The following is a 16,270-nucleotide window of genomic DNA, read 5'->3' on the forward strand; positions in this document are numbered from 1 at the left end:
AAAAGACGTGCTCAAAGAACAAGCAAGGAGCAGGTCATTCCAAGCAGCTTCCCAGTAGCAGCAGCATGGAGAAGGGAAAAGTTAAAGAAAGAGGAATGAGGATCACGGCAACGAACAACAGTTTTACAACTCAGGCTACGCACAAACCACATTGATGCGCTGGCAATTGACGCATGGGCAACCCTTGCGTGGCAGCGGCGACATGATGATTGGGTCAACAAACGAATCGGAATTCGAGAAGGAGAGCTCTCGACGATCATTTGATGACGAGAGAGTCTGGGAAGGTGATAGTGATTGAGAGCAGCACGATACCGCACTGACATTGGTTGGTGGAGAAGTGATTATTGTCCTGTCTCGACTGTATTGTAATGTACAGTAAATAGATGACGGGAGGAAGAGGCAAGCCAAGCAGAGGTGGGATGAGGTGTGCGCGGAGAATGGATGTTTGGGAATCACAAACTGGCACTGGCTGGCGAATATGGTTGAAAAGACATGAGAGATCAGCTTAGATCAGAGTCATGAATAGATCATCGTCCTCCTCAATTAGTGAGTGTACAGAAATCCCTCACCTGAACTCGCTGTGCAATAGAAGCATCTAGCTACGAGCAAAGCGACAACGGCTCGACTCCAGGAAAAGAGTTAAGGTTATTACCCACGGCCACGCAATCATCCAGGCTCGAGACTTTGGTTCTGAGTTGATGTTCACGCCACCCGAGCGAGAAAGAACTGGAATCCTGCTACCGAAATAATTCAAATAACACAGCCACCACCGTCTTCAACGCCCGAGAACACCAACCTCCTCCTCTTACTGCCCTTCCTTCTGATCTCTTAATTCTTCGACTGTCCACCTCTACGATTCACTATCTGAGATTGATTGATACAACGCTTCTGCAGCTGCGCATCACCCCCGCACTGCGACTGCACTGATCGCATACCGAGGATATTTGCCTCTCTCAGTCTCGTCACCCCATACCGAAAACACCACGAACACCTGGACCGTTCAGACGTTCAGACCATGGCACCAGCTCTACTACAGGGTTTCCTGGTCAGGAGACAGAACAATATCAATGGTGACTACGAAAAGTGAGTCCCTTTCCATTCACTATATCTTGCCACTGCCACTTCCACTTCCACTTCCTGCACCGGCATCTCTCAACACAGAATCACAATCTAACGCAATGATGTACAGCTGCGATGCGTTTGGCTGCTACTCCACCTGGGATAATTGGGGACGATGGGTTGCCCTTGCAGTGATCATCGTCGCCATCATTCTCCTCGCATTCCTATTCTCGTACGTACCCGTGCCATAATTCCATCCACCTCCCCTTCTAACTCCATCTAGATGCTTCAACAATCGACGCAGACGTCAACGTGGAGCTCCCCCGATGTACGGCACCGGCTGGATGCCATATGGCAAACCACCACCAGGACACAATCAAGCCTACTACAACTACAACCAAGCCGCTCCCCCGCCACCATACATGGGAAATCAAGCTACTGGCACTACATTCAATAGCAATGAGGGATATTACGGCCACCATAACGTCCAACCGCAGACCGAATACAATCAGGACATCGAGCTGCAACAGCCTCAGACGAGCTATATGCCTCAACGAGGTGGTGACCCAGTCTACGAAGCACCACAGGGTGCACCACCAAAGAAGGGAGACGGCATCATCAGATGAACTAGGGGAGATGGAAATTTGCGGGTAGAAGAAAGAGCGAAGAATCGAGATAATGGGTGATGAGAGTGGACAAGGGTGGAAAGACGAAATGCTGTAATGATACCATCGGAATTTGGCGTTGGAGGAACACAATGGCTTGCCTACCGCTGGCGAATTAGTGCAAAAGCACGAGGAAATGAAATATGGCTGGGACGAACACGGAAATGAGAGATGTGGCTTGGCTTTTCGTTCTCTACAGAAAATGCTGCGGAGGCTTGAAATGCTTGCAACAGGCTCTGGTTCATGGTTCTCGGTGCACCTAAACGACTCGCATAATGAAAATGTCTGAATTTCAGTCCCTGAATTATCCAAGAATGACGGGAGAATAGAGTAGAGGGAGTGGTTCTAGCAGTAATCGAGCAGAAGCAGACATTATGTTCTCTAATAAGGAAATGTATGAAGTCTATGGTTCAATAGCTCACAACCCAATGCTCCTGCAGATGGCATCAAAGCATTCCTCGTCAGTCTCTAACTTAATTCATCTTTGACACCTCGGATTCTTCTCAGGGAAAAAGAGTGGAGTTCGTATTTCGGAGTGGTGACATGCCCTTTTCCTCACCTAGACGCGCGTCTTGCCACTACCTGGGTATTCCCCTCTTCAACTGTCAGCCTTTTGTTCCAGCCCAAGGCAGAGCAACCCCTCACTACTGCGCCACATTTTCTCTTGAGCTTCAGCCACATCAATGAGTCTCATGTGATCGTTCTTCTAACTCTGTCACGCCATCACAAATGTCGTTACTCCGCCAAGGCTCGCTCCGTCGTGGAATCTCGCTGCTGCACTAGACTAGTGTCAGGGGTCAAGTCAAGTCCAACCTACCTAGTGGTATTTCCACCTGATCACAGATTGCCCAGAAAACCAAATCCTCATTCTTTTTTCCCTGTTGCCCTCACTCCCGTCGCTCCTTGCACAGTTTTTGAATTGATTGATTGATTGTTGAACAATACGATATTACCCTTCCGACACAGCGCCGCTGCCTCTCCGTATCCAAATTGAAGCCGCATACATACCAAGGCTATTTTGAGGCTGTTTCGATTCGACCGCGACTCTCGTGAGATTGCACAGCCCGCTCGCCCCGTTTCAGCAGCATTGCCCAGCTTTTTACTTGGCGGACAGCCAGAGAACAGACAAACATCAGGCTCTGTGTCCCCGAGCACCACCAAACTTCAGACCATCACTCTCCTGCATGACCACAACATTGGAGCGACCGACGAGAACTGATACTCCCTCGTTTTATTACTACTGTACGCGAGCCGCAAAGAGACGAACCACGATCGGCACGAAGGGAGATTGGAAGTTGAGAACACTGACATTTGCCATGGAGTAGGGAGGATCTGCGACAGCGATCCTTCAATTGACACAAAACAATCACCGCTTTTCGCACCTTTCCAATCACTCTGACCTTCGACGAACAATCTCTGCGAATACCGCGACACCGTCAAGATGCCGCACATTGCAACAGCCATGCACCGAAGTCTGCGGAGAGGCGTGGGAGAGATAATACTGAACAGCCTTGTGGGAAAGAGAACGATCACAGGTGAGGTGGACAGTGTCAAGAATACCTTTTCGAGTTGGGATAATTGCATGGCAAAAGGCTATTGCAAGTCAGTCTCCGAACGCAGTCTCTCCCCTTGATACTATGGCTAACCCTCATAGATGGCCCGTCATTGCTGCAATTGTAATTGCCTCCCTAATCGTCCTCTCTGTCGTCACCTGCATCGCCCGATGTTGTTGCTGTGGATATTCTTGCTGTTGTAGCTGCTTCTCCTTCTTGAAGTGCTGCGACTGCTGTGGAGATAGTTGTGAAGGGAAGCGCAACAAACCAATGAAGCACTTGGACGAGCCGGGACCATTTGGAGGGTCGAGACAGCCAGCTTATAATCAAGGATATCAGGCTCCAGAGCCGATGATGGGTGGCGCTTTGCCAGTTGCTGGGAAGCCAGGTCCTCCGCAATATGCGCAATTCGAAGTTGGGAAGAATGGATTTGCCGTCGATCCTACACCTACACCACTCAGTGAAGATGCACTTCCCCCAATGCCGAGCTGGGACAGTGCTGCGAAGAAGCATGTCTTGACAGAGGATGAGAAGAATGGAGTTGAATTAGGAGAGCTGGATCCTACGACAGGACAGCATGTTCCTTTGATGACAGGGGCAGCTGCAACTGGCATTAGCACACCAAGTCCGATAGATGGCAGAGGACATAGTCCGTTTGGGGCGAGACCTGGGCCAGGTGCTGGAGGAACTGGATACATGGGTGTTGATGAAGAGCACTACGACCAAAATCAAACCGCTTACAATGGGAATGGGAGAGGCTACGGATCTCCAATGGCAGGGCCTGGGATGGGTCCTCAAGGAGTGGGAATGGGAATGGGACCACCACGGACGGGTACTCCACAAATGAGAGGATCGCCAGCTTTGGGGCAAGGCCCGAGAAGACCGCCTGGACCAGGAGGCTATGGACCCAACCCATCGCAAAGCTACAACGGGCAGGCTCGAGGCTACGGCCCGTCCTCACCGCAAGACTCATATGGCCAGAATGATAGTTTCGCTGATGCGTCCGTGGGAGGAGGTCGTGGTTATGGAAGAGCTCAACCTCAGAGACAGTTCTCTAATGACCACTACGGTGATGAACAATACTCCAGCCGGCCCTTTCCTGCCCAACCCTCGAGGCAATATTCCTCGGACTCGCAGCAGCCACTAGCTCTTGCACGCCAGTACTCGGATGGCCCAGGATATCCTCAGGATAATTTCCAGCCCAGCGGCCCTCCTCCACGTGGACCTTCACGAGGACCGGGTGGCCCTAATCGCATGGCCTCGCCGCCATTACAGAATAACTCAGGCTTCGACTTTGGTGGTGGTCAGCAAGATTATCAAACTCGACCCAGTCCTCCACCACAACAATATGGCCGTCCCTCACCACCGCTCGAGCAGATGTCCTACGGCTCATCAAACCGACCAAGCCCTCCAACTCAAAGCGGCAGAGGCAATGATGGCTACTTTGCAGGAAGTACCGCTGCTCCAAGCTACGCTACCAGAACCCCACCACCTCAAGAACCCACATATCCTGGATATAAACCTTATCAACCTACATCAACAGGTAGAGGCAGAGAGCCTCAAGGATGGGATCCAGTTCAGCAATGATAATGGTCACAGGAGAGATACCAACCTGGGATTGAAGTAATGTTGAGTCGAGAGTGTCAAGGATGATTCAGGCGCCTGGCACTATGCTGTGTATAAGAAGCTTGAAAACTGGATGGGCTGGATATCCTCGTTGCGTTCTTCACTGGCGATAATGCAGAAGCTCTTTTTCGGTCCCGTATGTTCCGGTATTAGTACCTGGCGTACATATTTGAATGGCTGCCTTCCGCGAAGCTGCATTTTCCGGCGTTCAAGATGAGAAGCAGTGTGTTGTATATTCATTTTTATGTTTTGTGTAGTGGCGTTTGGGGAGTCGTGGGCAGAAGGCTATGTGGGTCATGAAATGAGAAGCAGGTAAAGACTTGGAAATTTGAAGAGAACATTGTCTAAAACCTTGCATTTTATCGTTCATCTCGTGCTATCATTTCGCAGTATACAATTATTTTACAAACTCAAGACCACCTAGCATGCTTCAACAAACCCTGTTCGTTCTCCCGCACTCCTATGTATCCGCTTCTTCCCTCCGTTCAAGCGCTGTGCTCAGTGGCACCATCAAAGATGGGTTCTCCACCATGAACTTTTCCACCTCCATATGAAAATCATCAGGAAGACCAGCGTCATTGTGCGCATAAGCTGCATTGATCTCGGGTCCAACATTGAGACCAAGCTTCTCTGCCATGATGTTTCCTGCTGCAGCAACATTCTTCTGCGTTCTGAAATCTGTAATGCAAATGTATTCTTGGCGATCGTCTGGCACATCATAGAAGTTTCCTGCAAGCTTTCGATAAGTGTATGCCAATATTGTTGCTCCAGGCTCCATGGTATACATGACTCGTGTTTCGCCATCCAGGATGTGCTCGAATGGGGTGAGAGTGTTTGGGGCACGCAACAGTGCCTTCTCGGTCGAGCTCTTCACAGCCACTTGGGCATCCTCGTGGAACATCTCGAAGCAAATCATCTTCAGCATCCGCTTGTTCCTCTTGACTCCGTCCGGAGTCGATTTTCTTGATCGTAATAAGCGGTAGAACTTCGTGCTTGATGAAATTGTGCGAGTCTTCAGCCAACGCTTCCAAATCAATTTTTGCAGCCAAGGCATGTTCTTTGAAAAACTGGAACATTCGCCGCGAATGATTGACATCGTGGTACCAGAACTCCAAAGGGGTTTGATAAAATCCGTCCACCCATTTGGTGTCCGGGTGCGCACCGACAAGGCCAATCGGGACGCCCCTCATTGCGATCAGCGCCGTTGCTCCCACGTCCTCAAATATTGGCAGAAGTATATGATCGGGAGTTTGAGCTTTAAGGAAGTACGCATAGTACTGGTACCGATGGCTGTGGTATAACGGCGGAGTTTTGTGGCTAGGCGTGCTGCGAGCGTATATGTCCAGGAAGGCGACCGCGTTTTCAACCGCATCGACAGTCATGCGACATGGAAATCCCAATCTCTCCGCCCGGGACAGATGATTCACGGCAACTTCATGCAGCTTGAACAACACGCAGCTGCCGTACAAGGCATCGACTACCGCATCTGCATGCAGATTCAGGTCGAGGTAACGAACGACATCGCGGAGTTCTGGGAAGGAAGCATTGTCACCACCATATCTCAGACGAGTTCGGAAATTTTGCCAGGCAAGTAAGGGATCTTTGATGAGCGAGGCCACAGCAGACTTGTGCCTCGCTTTGAGCACGTGTAGCTCTTCTTCGAAAGTATCCTTCGAAATAGCCTTTATGTGTCGAGTCGACATTTGGAGTGCCAGCAGCAACGTTCGTATCTGTTCCAGAGCTAAACAGCTGGGTAGGAATGCATAATGTCCACGGAGCACGTCGTCGTGGACATAGAGTTGAGTCTCGCGAGAGAAGGTGAACCGGATGTGCTTCAGGGTACACCGCAGTTGGGTAAACAAGGGCTCTGCAGCTGGATCATTTCCATAAGCAGATTTAAATGATGGATCGTGAATCGTCTCCCAAGCGAGGTCGATCGCAGCTTTGAACAATCCAGGTGATGGCTCGTTCACATCATGCGGATGGTGTTGCTCTGCTTCGCGGAGAACTTCGCATATGGTTTTGAGGAGAGAATCTGCTTTCGATAACTGGTGATGGTGCGAGTCGGGTGGCGTTTGTGTCGAGATCGACTGCTGCTCTGGCTCAGAGATTTCGGTCGAAGACATAGCTATGGCGCAGAAGTATCGTCTATGAAGAGGATGTGGTGCGTTCGGGATGCGTCTTTATAGCTAGACTATTAAAGAGATTTCGAGAGTGAATATGTTGCTCTCTTCAAGTCTGGATGAACTATGGAGCCGAACTTTGGTGACTCGACTCGCTTCTTACTTCTGTTTGGGTATCCAACCTCTTCCCTTCGCACAAGTGTGGTTCAACACATCAAGATGATCTTGAGTGTTTGGTGGAATCCAAAGCCTCTCCTCTCTGGTATGATATGGCCTGTAGAATGTGGATATCTGATTTCCAGAATGTATCGTGGACGAGCTTCTGTATCGAGACGACAGCGTATTGGATGTAACTCTTCCACTGATCCCGCTTGTCTGTTTCCTTGCTTTGGAAGGAAGACCGGGATGGAAGCTGGTCTTATGGTCACTTCAGGAACAGTCTTGGTGACCGTTTCTGCCTTCGGTTGTGCACATTCAGAGAAGCTAAAATTCCTTCCTCGGTGAGCGCTGTGGTGACGGTGTCGCGTCCCTATGGAATTGGAGACTGCTGAAGTCTCGATCCACACTCAGCTACGAGACTCGTTATGACTCTGGGGCAATGAACCTCAACGTACCAGCTGTGCTGGTCAGTCTTTGGGCTTCACGTGGACTCCCGATCTGCAACATGTTGGATGGGAACTGGAATCACCGTTTCGCTTATTGAAGTCGCTGGTTCCCTCACTGGATTTTTGCTACTCTGCAGTGAGATATGTTAATGCTTACTGTCGGATAGGTGTTTCTTTTCGTGAAGATGATGATTTCGAATGCCAATCTGACGAAGGTTTCTCAGACGTGCTACGGTCGTTGGTATATACCGATACTAGAGTTCTCTCTTCTTCGACAGACGTCGACTCTGGCTGTGTGCGAGTGTCAGAATTCGTTCTGAAGTTTATTGATGCTCTAAGTTGAGTAGAACATATGTTGCGATTATCAGTGGGATGGTACAGTGTACAATCCTGATCATAGCTTAATTTCTTACCACACGATTATTCTAGTTTAACTCGAAGAGGAGAGAGAATTATACAGCTTTAGAGTACCCAGTTGCCGACGGATTTTAGTTCGAAATCTTTATATAATAATTCTGTGCGCTCTGCTCAAGTTAGAGCAGCATATTTCCGCATTCATAGCACACACACATATTCATATGGTCAGGATCTCACTATATTCCTTCAGGTTCACTTTACTTAGGACATGCATGTTCGATTCAGGCGGTGATATCTTTTTGGTTATTTCCCAGGTATGTCTGAATGTACGATGGGCGAGATATCTAGGAAGCTTTGTGCAGTTGTATGGGATACAGAAACGAGACCTTTCATCAGTGCAAATTACGAAAATAATGTTTTCTTCGTCCTAGTTCTGTGTATGAGTGCTCGAATTTGAGTTAGCCGACTTCAGAGTAGTAACAGCCTTGAAAATGTTGGGTGCCTTATAGTTTGGGCACAACCCATCTTGTTCCTCGCTGTCTTCAGTAATCTTGAAACAGAACTTCCTTTGCACTTGTCGAAGCATGTATGATTGGGGTTCTGCTATGCGTTGTGTCCGTGCACTATTTGTGTTAGACTTTCTTGGCACATCCTGTCCGGTTTGCAAAGTTACCGAAAAGAAACATGCCTGTCAGACCCAACTCCAGCGAGCATGAAGTTAATGGCTATGATATATGCTTGCCCTCTGGAATGGAGATTGTATTTACGAGTTAATATTCCTCGTTCTAAAGTTCTTGAGGAGGGACTATTTTGGGAGTTTGCTTCCTAGTTCAAATTTTGCATTGAACTTGTGCATCTTTCGTGATTTTACTGGTCGACGTTGCACAGTATTGCATTATCACGTTTGGCGTTTGAGGACATCTGTATTCATGAGTCCCGCATCTATCTCGGGACCAACGCCAATTAGCATTTCTTACCAGACGAATATTTCTCCAGTGAGACTTATTCCACTGCTGAGCACAACTAAGAATATGATTACTACTCTGTCTTTTGAATTTGAGATCTGTTCGCGAATCTGTTCAACCGTTTTGTTACCTTCAAATTTACGGTCTTCTCACGTCCCAAATGCTTCCTTCCACATGGACCCTAAGTCTCAAATAGAAGTTTGAGTAATAGAGACCCGCTTGTGGAACATCTGCTGATAGTAGTCTAACAGCTTGATGAGATATGCGAAGAGCAGTTGAAATTTCGCCAGAGAAAGTCGACGTAGTCAGATGTGAGAACGATGATGTGACTGGTGGTGGTGGGAAAACTTCTATGACGGTCTTGAAATAAATAGAAACAAATTCTTTTAGAGCCGAAACATCCTTGGAGAACTCTATCCCTAGGCTATACCCCGAAAGATACTATCCTCGCAAGAACCCGGTGTTCCAGCTCAACTTTTGACTTTGCGGAGGGTGTTCGTCGTCTGTTCGCTTGATTTTACCAACACAACCAAAGCTCGCAACTTAAAATGTTAGCTTAAGCAGTTAAACAGAGTTCGAAATGCCTTATGACGGAGTCTCATTATGATAATTGGGCCGATCCCTTTGGCGCTTTGACCCTAAGAAGTCCCGAGTGATGATCACTCCACGGCCACCCTTCACTTTCAGGACTTCTGGAATAGCGTTGTGTTCTTTAAGTAAAGTCAAATCAGGCTGGAGACGTGCTATCCGGGTTCCTGGGCCCTGGTGTTGATAAAGGTCCAAGCGTAGTGAAGTGTTTGTTCCGAAGCCTGCGCTCGCATCCGAAACGCGCCTCACTAGTGATCAAAGGGATGCCGAGCAGTATCGCTTCAAGAACCCTTTCCCGTCCAGCTTTCGCAAAAGATCAGATATGAGGTACGAGAATTTGATGGACGGGATGACGAGATAACATGTCAATATTCCGGAAAATGACCAACTATCTAGCCATCCTGAAAACAACGCCACCAGCGAGCACTAGATGGCCATCGCAACTGGTGACCAAATTAGTTGGTTCTGACTCGAGAGAAGCTGCGATCTTTCCTTAAAGTGAATATCGACCTCATTAACACGAAAGCCCAATTTTGCTGCCCCACTGTACGGGGAAAGGGAGGAATAGGCCAATAGTTTGGTGGGTCAAAGAGTTCGTTCCATATTGGGCCCTCTCACCAGGCGAAACAAGATCAGTCCCGGCTCTCATACCCGAATGAAACAATCGACATTATTGACCATTCACGGCCATCAGTGAGTCGACACACCAGCATGAATCTCTCCAAGTCTCGCAGAAAGCTTAATGGGCCAGGGATACTTCGCATGCGCAATGCGAAGCAGAAGGATAATCCTCCCCGAGCAGTTGCCTGGAAGAACGCACGGTGCAGGATCTGCCGGATGAACTCCATGATATTAGTTAAAAAGTCGGACATTTATATTCACTTGGGTCTTCTAGGGATCCATAAGATTTCAAGGTCTATCAATATGCCCAATGTTTGACACACATCCATAATGCTTTTCTTTTGGGAATTCCTTTTGGTCTTGCTACTGGCCTTGCCAGTTGTGGCTACGAACTCGACAACAAACTCAAGTTCTTCCATACAGGAAGTCGCCGCTGCTCTGCCAGAATGCGCTGTAGGTTTACCTTCTCGGTGCGAAAAGCCTGGCTCACCTTCACACAGCTTTTATGCCTCGTTCAATCACTTTCGAACTCTACCTGCCTCCCAACCGACGAAGAGTGTATCTGCACGAACGCTCCGCTGAATGCTGAGATCAGATCATGTGTGGAGTCAACATGCACCGTCAAAGAATCACTGGGTACGCGGCCTATCAAGCGAATAACGTACAAAGCCTGACTTGAAAACTACAGTAACTCTCAACGTAACTTCTGTAGCATGTAATGCTCCCATCCGAGACCGGAGGACACTCTATGACGTGATCTCGAACGTTTTTGGAGTAATATCTGGCGTGGCGGTTGTGTTGAGATTACTCTCCAGATATCTTTCTGATTGCAACTTCTGGTTCGACGATTATGCCATCTTACTTACAATGGTAGACACTTTGGACTCTCGATTGTCCGACAAGACTGACTATTCCAGGCTATTGGTATTCCAAGCTCTGTTATTTCTGTTCATGGACGTAAGTATTGAAAATCTGCCCAAAATAGCCATTTGATAACAAGTTGAAGTTACTTCGAACGGACTTGGTAAAGACATCTGGACGTTAAGCTTCAAGAACATCAGCGATATGATCCATGTATCATTCCTTCTCCCGGCTTATGAAATGGTGCTGACGATCGTCAGGTCTTCTTCGCAGCGGAGCTGCTCTATTTCGCCGAATTAGCCCTGGTAAAGATCTCTATTTTGTTTTTCTACCTACGTTTATTCCCTGGGACCAAAATTCGAAGAGTCATTTATGCAACTGTCATTTTCAACATATTTTTCGCTATCGCCTTCATCATGACCGCCCTTCTTCAATGCGAACCGATCAGTTACTACTGGAAGAAGTGGGATGGGGAACATCAGGGAATATGCCTCGACAACAATGCATTGGCGTGGTCGAATGCTGCTATCAATATTGCAGCAGATATTTGGCTACTTGGTCTTCCTATGACCCAGCTAGTAACACTCAAACTTCATTGGAAGAAAAAGATCAGTGTGGGAATGATGTTCGGGGTTGGTGCTTTGTAGGTTACGTGATTTTTACCGTGGAAAGTATACTAACGAAGACTTCGTACAGCGTCACAGTCGTTAGCATTCTCCGCCTTCACTCACTGGTTCTCTTCTCAAACTCCCAGAATCCAACATGTACGTCAGGCTTTCGGTTATTACATTGAAGCTCCAGTTGACAATCACAGGGGATTACGTTGCGGTTGGATACTGGTCTACAATTGAGATCAACGTCAGTATTATCTGCTCTTGCATGCCAAGTATCCGTTTGCTGCTGGTGCGTTCGTTTCCAAAAATGATGAGCACAACGTCAGACAAGTCAAAGTACATCAACGATCGCGATATGCCATCAGGGAGACGTCAGTGGGAAAGTACTAGGGCAGGAGACGGAATCGTCTATTCCAAAAGCTTCGACATCAAATATAGCCGCGACCCAACATCTGAAATTGGTTCTAGTAGGCTGGAATTAGTGACGGTAGACCATAAAGAGCTCGACGGATAATTGGTTTTTTGATTTAAAAATTCCCAAGCAATTGCAAGCGATGATTTATCTTTTCCTTTGAATTACGAAATTAATGACATGAAATCAGATTACCAGTGATAGGCTCGAATCTCGATGAGCCACAGCATCGTCGTCCTTAAATTAGATAGTGAATCACCGAGCGCTTTTGTTAAGCTTCCCACAATTTTTGTACTGACTTATTTCTGAAGTTTTTCAGTACTTTCTGTGATCGTATTTGTCAGAAGTGTCAAGACATTCAAGCATCGAGATCTGACATCAAAGAACCAATAAGAATCTAATGCGGATGTCAGAATTTAGCTTGAAACCTACCTGCATCCTTGGGGTCAACAGCCTCCGATATCGACATTGACAATTTCTCATCACCAGCCTTTCTATTACTCAGTTCCCACAGTATTCGATGCGACGATGGGTAGGAGGACAGAGCAAGAAGACGACAAATGGATCGGAGTCGGCGATGCACGGAAAAGGAAACAGATACAAGACAGGCTTGCCCAAAGAGCGCGCCGTGTGTATTTACCCCTCCATAGAAGTTGACATATTCTGATCTCTCGCTAGGCGAACGAATTGCGCAACGCAAAGCAGGAACTCGATCTATTGCTAAGTCAGGGTCTATACTTGCAGCAAGAAAATCCGAAGATACCGGGAGAGAATTATTACCTCCCGGAAGAACTCCTTCAGATGCGCAGTTCTGCTCCTGCTTGAGGTCAGGTACTGCTAAAGCACCAACCGGTTTTGCAATATCGCTCGACAACGCTCTACTGCCGCTTCCGAATCATACCGTGTATTCGGCGCTGTTCCATAATGGAGTCATTTTAGGACTCACATGCGGTACTGGCAGTGTTGCCAAGTCTCCAGCGGCTCCACCACACGTGCCAGAACCATTGCGGCCAACACAATATCAAATGGACAATGTTCATTTCCTCTGGATCGATCGTTTTCCGTTCCAGAAGATGCGAGAGAGGATGATTCTTTTGAGCGACACTTTAAATTCGGAAGACTTTTTGGCTGATTTGTTCAACACAACGACATTCACAATCACTGCTGGTGCTGCTAGCTGGGACCCAGAAGCATGGCATGTGAGCCAGCCTTTCAGAAAGAAGTGGAGCTATCTTTTTTGATTAAAAATTCTCAATGCAGCTTCGCATTGTGCTTCGCTCAATCAAGTTCTTTTGAGGAATCCTCCCGAAGAGTGCCTTGTCTTTGCCAAAGACTCTTTGGGATTGGCCAAGCAATTTTTAAGATTCAAGAACTCTGAGCGTGTTGGAACGGTGCGATTCTTCCATAGCATAAAGGTCATTGTGGGACTTGAGGATGAAGCGGACTGCCGCCTTCAAGATCTGACATCAAAAACAGAAGATTGTCAAGATTGACGCGAACACTGGTCATGAAAATACCAAGCCCGTGGCCCCACGCAGCTCAGTCTGGCACAATGGCCGAGAGTATGTGGGACTCCAGGACCATATCAAGCCAGGTGATGTTTTCAGTGGCGTTTCCAAGACCAATGTACGAAGCCAAGACTTGCGAGTTGCTGATCATTATGTTAATCACCAAGATAGATACTTTTCTGGGGTTAATAATGCGAATTTCCTTCTTGGGAGAGGGGATGGAGATGTTTAGGATCTTTTGCGGAAACTGCATTGTCTTGCAAATAGGACAACGTCCCTTTACGCTTTTCTGCCAATATCATCCGTCGCATTTGACTTCCTGATTCGCTGCAGAGCCTCCCACGCATTCGATTCGTATTGAATTCCAGCAGTATTGGCATAACGATAAGTTCAATGTCTATGAGTCTGAAGCGTGGAGCTCCTTCTGACAGATGTGTAAATTGCTCTTCCACGCACTGGACAGAAGATTGTATGTGGGGTCTTCCCCATATTTCATACACATTACACACAGAGTGCAAACGCAACCCTCTTACGGCACTTCCATCATCAGCCTGATGCCGCGTCTTAGCGAGAGTGCAACAGCCGATGTGGAAGACTTCTCCCACGCTCACTTTACATGAAGGTTCATTTAAGCATATATCAAACGACGCACTACTTAATTCCCCGCACCCACGATCGCCCTTGACTACCATTTCCGACTTCGATGAACGGAAGACGAGGATCCCTCATGAACCGAAACAGAACGACAAGGTCAAAACAATCTGATTTCGTAGCCGGCAAAATGATCAGCCTGTTCTGATGCCACCTAACGCAATGTTCAGCATCACGCCGATCTTTCAAAAGCAATGCGTCCCATATATAGAGATCTCGGCAAGCAGGGGAACTTTCTCTTCCATTGGACGAATAGAACAGTCCCTGAGAAATTTCGTCTTATCATCTGCAGGCACCTGACCACTCCAAGCGAGGGGAAAGTAGTTTCTCCGAGATTCATTAACTGCAAAACTTCCACACGTTCTTCCATATTCGGAAGAATGAACGACAGCTCTCGGCTATACATCTCCATGTATAAGAGACCGCCCCGTCCCCCGACTCAATGAGCTCCCACGACTTCGGCAACTCATTATCCACCTCACGATGAAGTATCTCTCTTCCATTCTGCTCCTGGCTATCCCAGCCCTTGCGGCTCCATCTCCAACAATCACCGAGCGTCAAGATGCAGGTTGTGGTATCGCGTCTGGATTCTCCTACCAAACCGACGCAAAACTGCCAGATCCATTCACCTCTACCAATGGGACCAAGATCACCACGAAGGCGCAATGGCCATGTAGAGCAGAAGAGATCAGCCAGCTCTTTCAAAAGTACGAGCTGGGAACACTTCCCCCGAAACCATCCAGCGTGACCGCAACGTATTCCGCGGGCTCGATCAAGGTGACGGTTTCGGATGGAGGAAAGAGCATTACCTTCTCCGCCAAGATTACCACGCCATCAAGTGGCAAAGCTCCGTACCCTGCAATCATCGGTATTGGAGGAGTGAGCATTCCATCGCAGGCAGGTGTTGCTTCAATTACATTCGACAACGACGGCATGGCAGCCCAAGCGAGCAAGTCTAGCCACGGCACCGGATTGTTCTTCAACCTCTACGGCTCGTCTGCCACGGCAGGTGCAACCACTGCATGGGCATGGGGAGTCTCGCGTCTCATTGACGCTCTGGAAATGACGCCAACGGCAAACATCGACACCACGAAGCTTGGTGTATCAGGGTGTTCCCGTAACGGCAAGGGCGCCTTCATTGCTGGTGCTTTGGAGCCACGTATCGCCTTGACCATTCCTCAAGAATCTGGATCGGGCGGCGCCGCTTGCTGGCGTATCTCCGATGCGCAAAAGGCAGCTGGAAAGAACATTCAAACTGCTGGTGAGATTGTTGGCGAGAACGCTTGGTTCTCCCCGAACTTCAATGCCTATTCCACCAAGACCTCTGATCTTCCCGTCGACCATCATATGCTGGCCGGCTTGATTGTTCCACGTGGTTTGTTCGTTATTGAGAACGACATCGACTGGCTTGGTCCTGTCAGCACGACTGGATGCCAGCAAGTGGGTCAGATGATCTACAAGGCGATGGGTGTCCCAGAGAATTTTGGATTCTCACTTGTTGGAGGGCACAGCCATTGCGCGTTCCCATCTGCACAGGCGTCTGACTTGAGTGCGGCTGTGAGCAAGTTTCTATTGGGAGGTACTGGTTCAGCTACCGAGGTGTCGAAGAGCAGTGTGACTGTAGACCCGACGACGTACATCGACTGGACTGCCCCAGTATTGACATAGGGTATAGGCGTATGGATGTCCTGCGACAAGAAAAAGTAGCTGGAATTCGTTCACTTTCCTGTACATACAAGAAGAGTTTCTTTGTGGGGTGTATATAATCTGAAAATGACCACACTTGATCATCTCCAAGCACTTTCCTACGCTCGTACATCACGGAGGATACACTGGCTGTATTCCATGATCTGCAGGTGATTCACCCAATTTTCGGGCATACATTAGATAGTCGACGACCTCATAACGCTTTCAGAGCGAACACTGTAAAACCATGACAAGCAGACATAGACAGGAGAATCATGAAAATGCCTGTGGGCAGAACTGCTGCCTGTATGGCGAGCAATTTGAAATCGAACGGAAAAGGAAATTATCCATTTGACATGGAAAATCTATGATGGCA

General features: G+C 48.1%; 7 protein-coding genes across 7 annotated transcripts; 6 read left to right on the forward strand and 1 right to left on the reverse strand.

The window, feature by feature from the left end:
- Positions 1-1,015: 1,015 nt before the first annotated feature.
- Positions 1,016-1,685, forward strand: LY89DRAFT_667549 (uncharacterized protein; the record flags this gene model as incomplete). The annotated part of the gene is made up of 3 exons (XM_018212981.1): positions 1,016-1,083; positions 1,190-1,291; positions 1,343-1,685. 3 exons carry the CDS (start codon positions 1,016-1,018, stop codon positions 1,683-1,685), a joined length of 513 nt encoding a protein of 170 aa, XP_018072812.1.
- A 1,480-nt stretch (positions 1,686-3,165) lies between these two features.
- On the forward strand, positions 3,166-3,357 carry LY89DRAFT_582374 (uncharacterized protein; the record flags this gene model as incomplete). Its single annotated transcript, XM_018209163.1, has 1 exon — positions 3,166-3,357. One exon carries the CDS (start codon positions 3,166-3,168, stop codon positions 3,355-3,357), a length of 192 nt encoding a protein of 63 aa, XP_018072813.1.
- Positions 3,358-3,547: 190 nt separating this feature from the next.
- LY89DRAFT_732016 (uncharacterized protein) lies at positions 3,548-4,864 on the forward strand (the record flags this gene model as incomplete). Its single annotated transcript, XM_018219635.1, has 1 exon — positions 3,548-4,864. One exon carries the CDS (start codon positions 3,548-3,550, stop codon positions 4,862-4,864), a length of 1,317 nt encoding a protein of 438 aa, XP_018072814.1.
- A 499-nt stretch (positions 4,865-5,363) lies between these two features.
- LY89DRAFT_717087 (uncharacterized protein) lies at positions 5,364-7,036 on the reverse strand (the record flags this gene model as incomplete). Its single annotated transcript, XM_018218317.1, has 2 exons — positions 5,689-7,036; positions 5,364-5,639 (listed from the first exon to the last, which is right to left on the reverse strand). Exons 1-2 carry the CDS (start codon positions 7,027-7,029, stop codon positions 5,364-5,366), a joined length of 1,617 nt encoding a protein of 538 aa, XP_018072815.1. The 5' UTR covers positions 7,030-7,036.
- Positions 7,037-10,668: 3,632 nt separating this feature from the next.
- Positions 10,669-11,992, forward strand: LY89DRAFT_569212 (uncharacterized protein; the record flags this gene model as incomplete). Its single annotated transcript, XM_018208572.1, has 7 exons — positions 10,669-10,798; positions 10,851-11,032; positions 11,080-11,119; positions 11,169-11,236; positions 11,284-11,666; positions 11,720-11,787; positions 11,838-11,992. Coding segments are annotated over 7 exons (1,026 nt in total), but the record flags the coding sequence as incomplete, so codon positions are not given.
- Positions 11,993-12,577: 585 nt separating this feature from the next.
- Positions 12,578-13,789, forward strand: LY89DRAFT_732019 (uncharacterized protein; the record flags this gene model as incomplete). The annotated part of the gene is made up of 3 exons (XM_018219636.1): positions 12,578-12,677; positions 12,728-13,248; positions 13,526-13,789. 3 exons carry the CDS (start codon positions 12,578-12,580, stop codon positions 13,787-13,789), a joined length of 885 nt encoding a protein of 294 aa, XP_018072817.1.
- A 681-nt stretch (positions 13,790-14,470) lies between these two features.
- On the forward strand, positions 14,471-16,118 carry LY89DRAFT_496766 (carbohydrate esterase family 15 protein). The gene has a single exon (XM_018207932.1). It carries the CDS (start codon positions 14,692-14,694, stop codon positions 15,874-15,876), a length of 1,185 nt encoding a protein of 394 aa, XP_018072818.1. The 5' UTR covers positions 14,471-14,691; the 3' UTR covers positions 15,877-16,118.
- The last annotated feature ends 152 nt before the right edge of the window (positions 16,119-16,270 follow it).

The sequence above is a fragment of the Mollisia scopiformis genome (genome assembly GCF_001500285.1).
Source record: "Mollisia scopiformis unplaced genomic scaffold LY89scaffold_9, whole genome shotgun sequence".
Classification (NCBI taxonomy): Eukaryota; Fungi; Ascomycota; class Leotiomycetes; order Helotiales; family Mollisiaceae; genus Mollisia; species Mollisia scopiformis.

Excerpts from the sequence above, each read along its gene's own strand:
- LY89DRAFT_496766 (XM_018207932.1), top strand. The coding sequence starts at position 14,692 with ATGAAGTATCTCTCTTCCATTCTGCTCCTGGCTATCCCAGCCCTTGCG.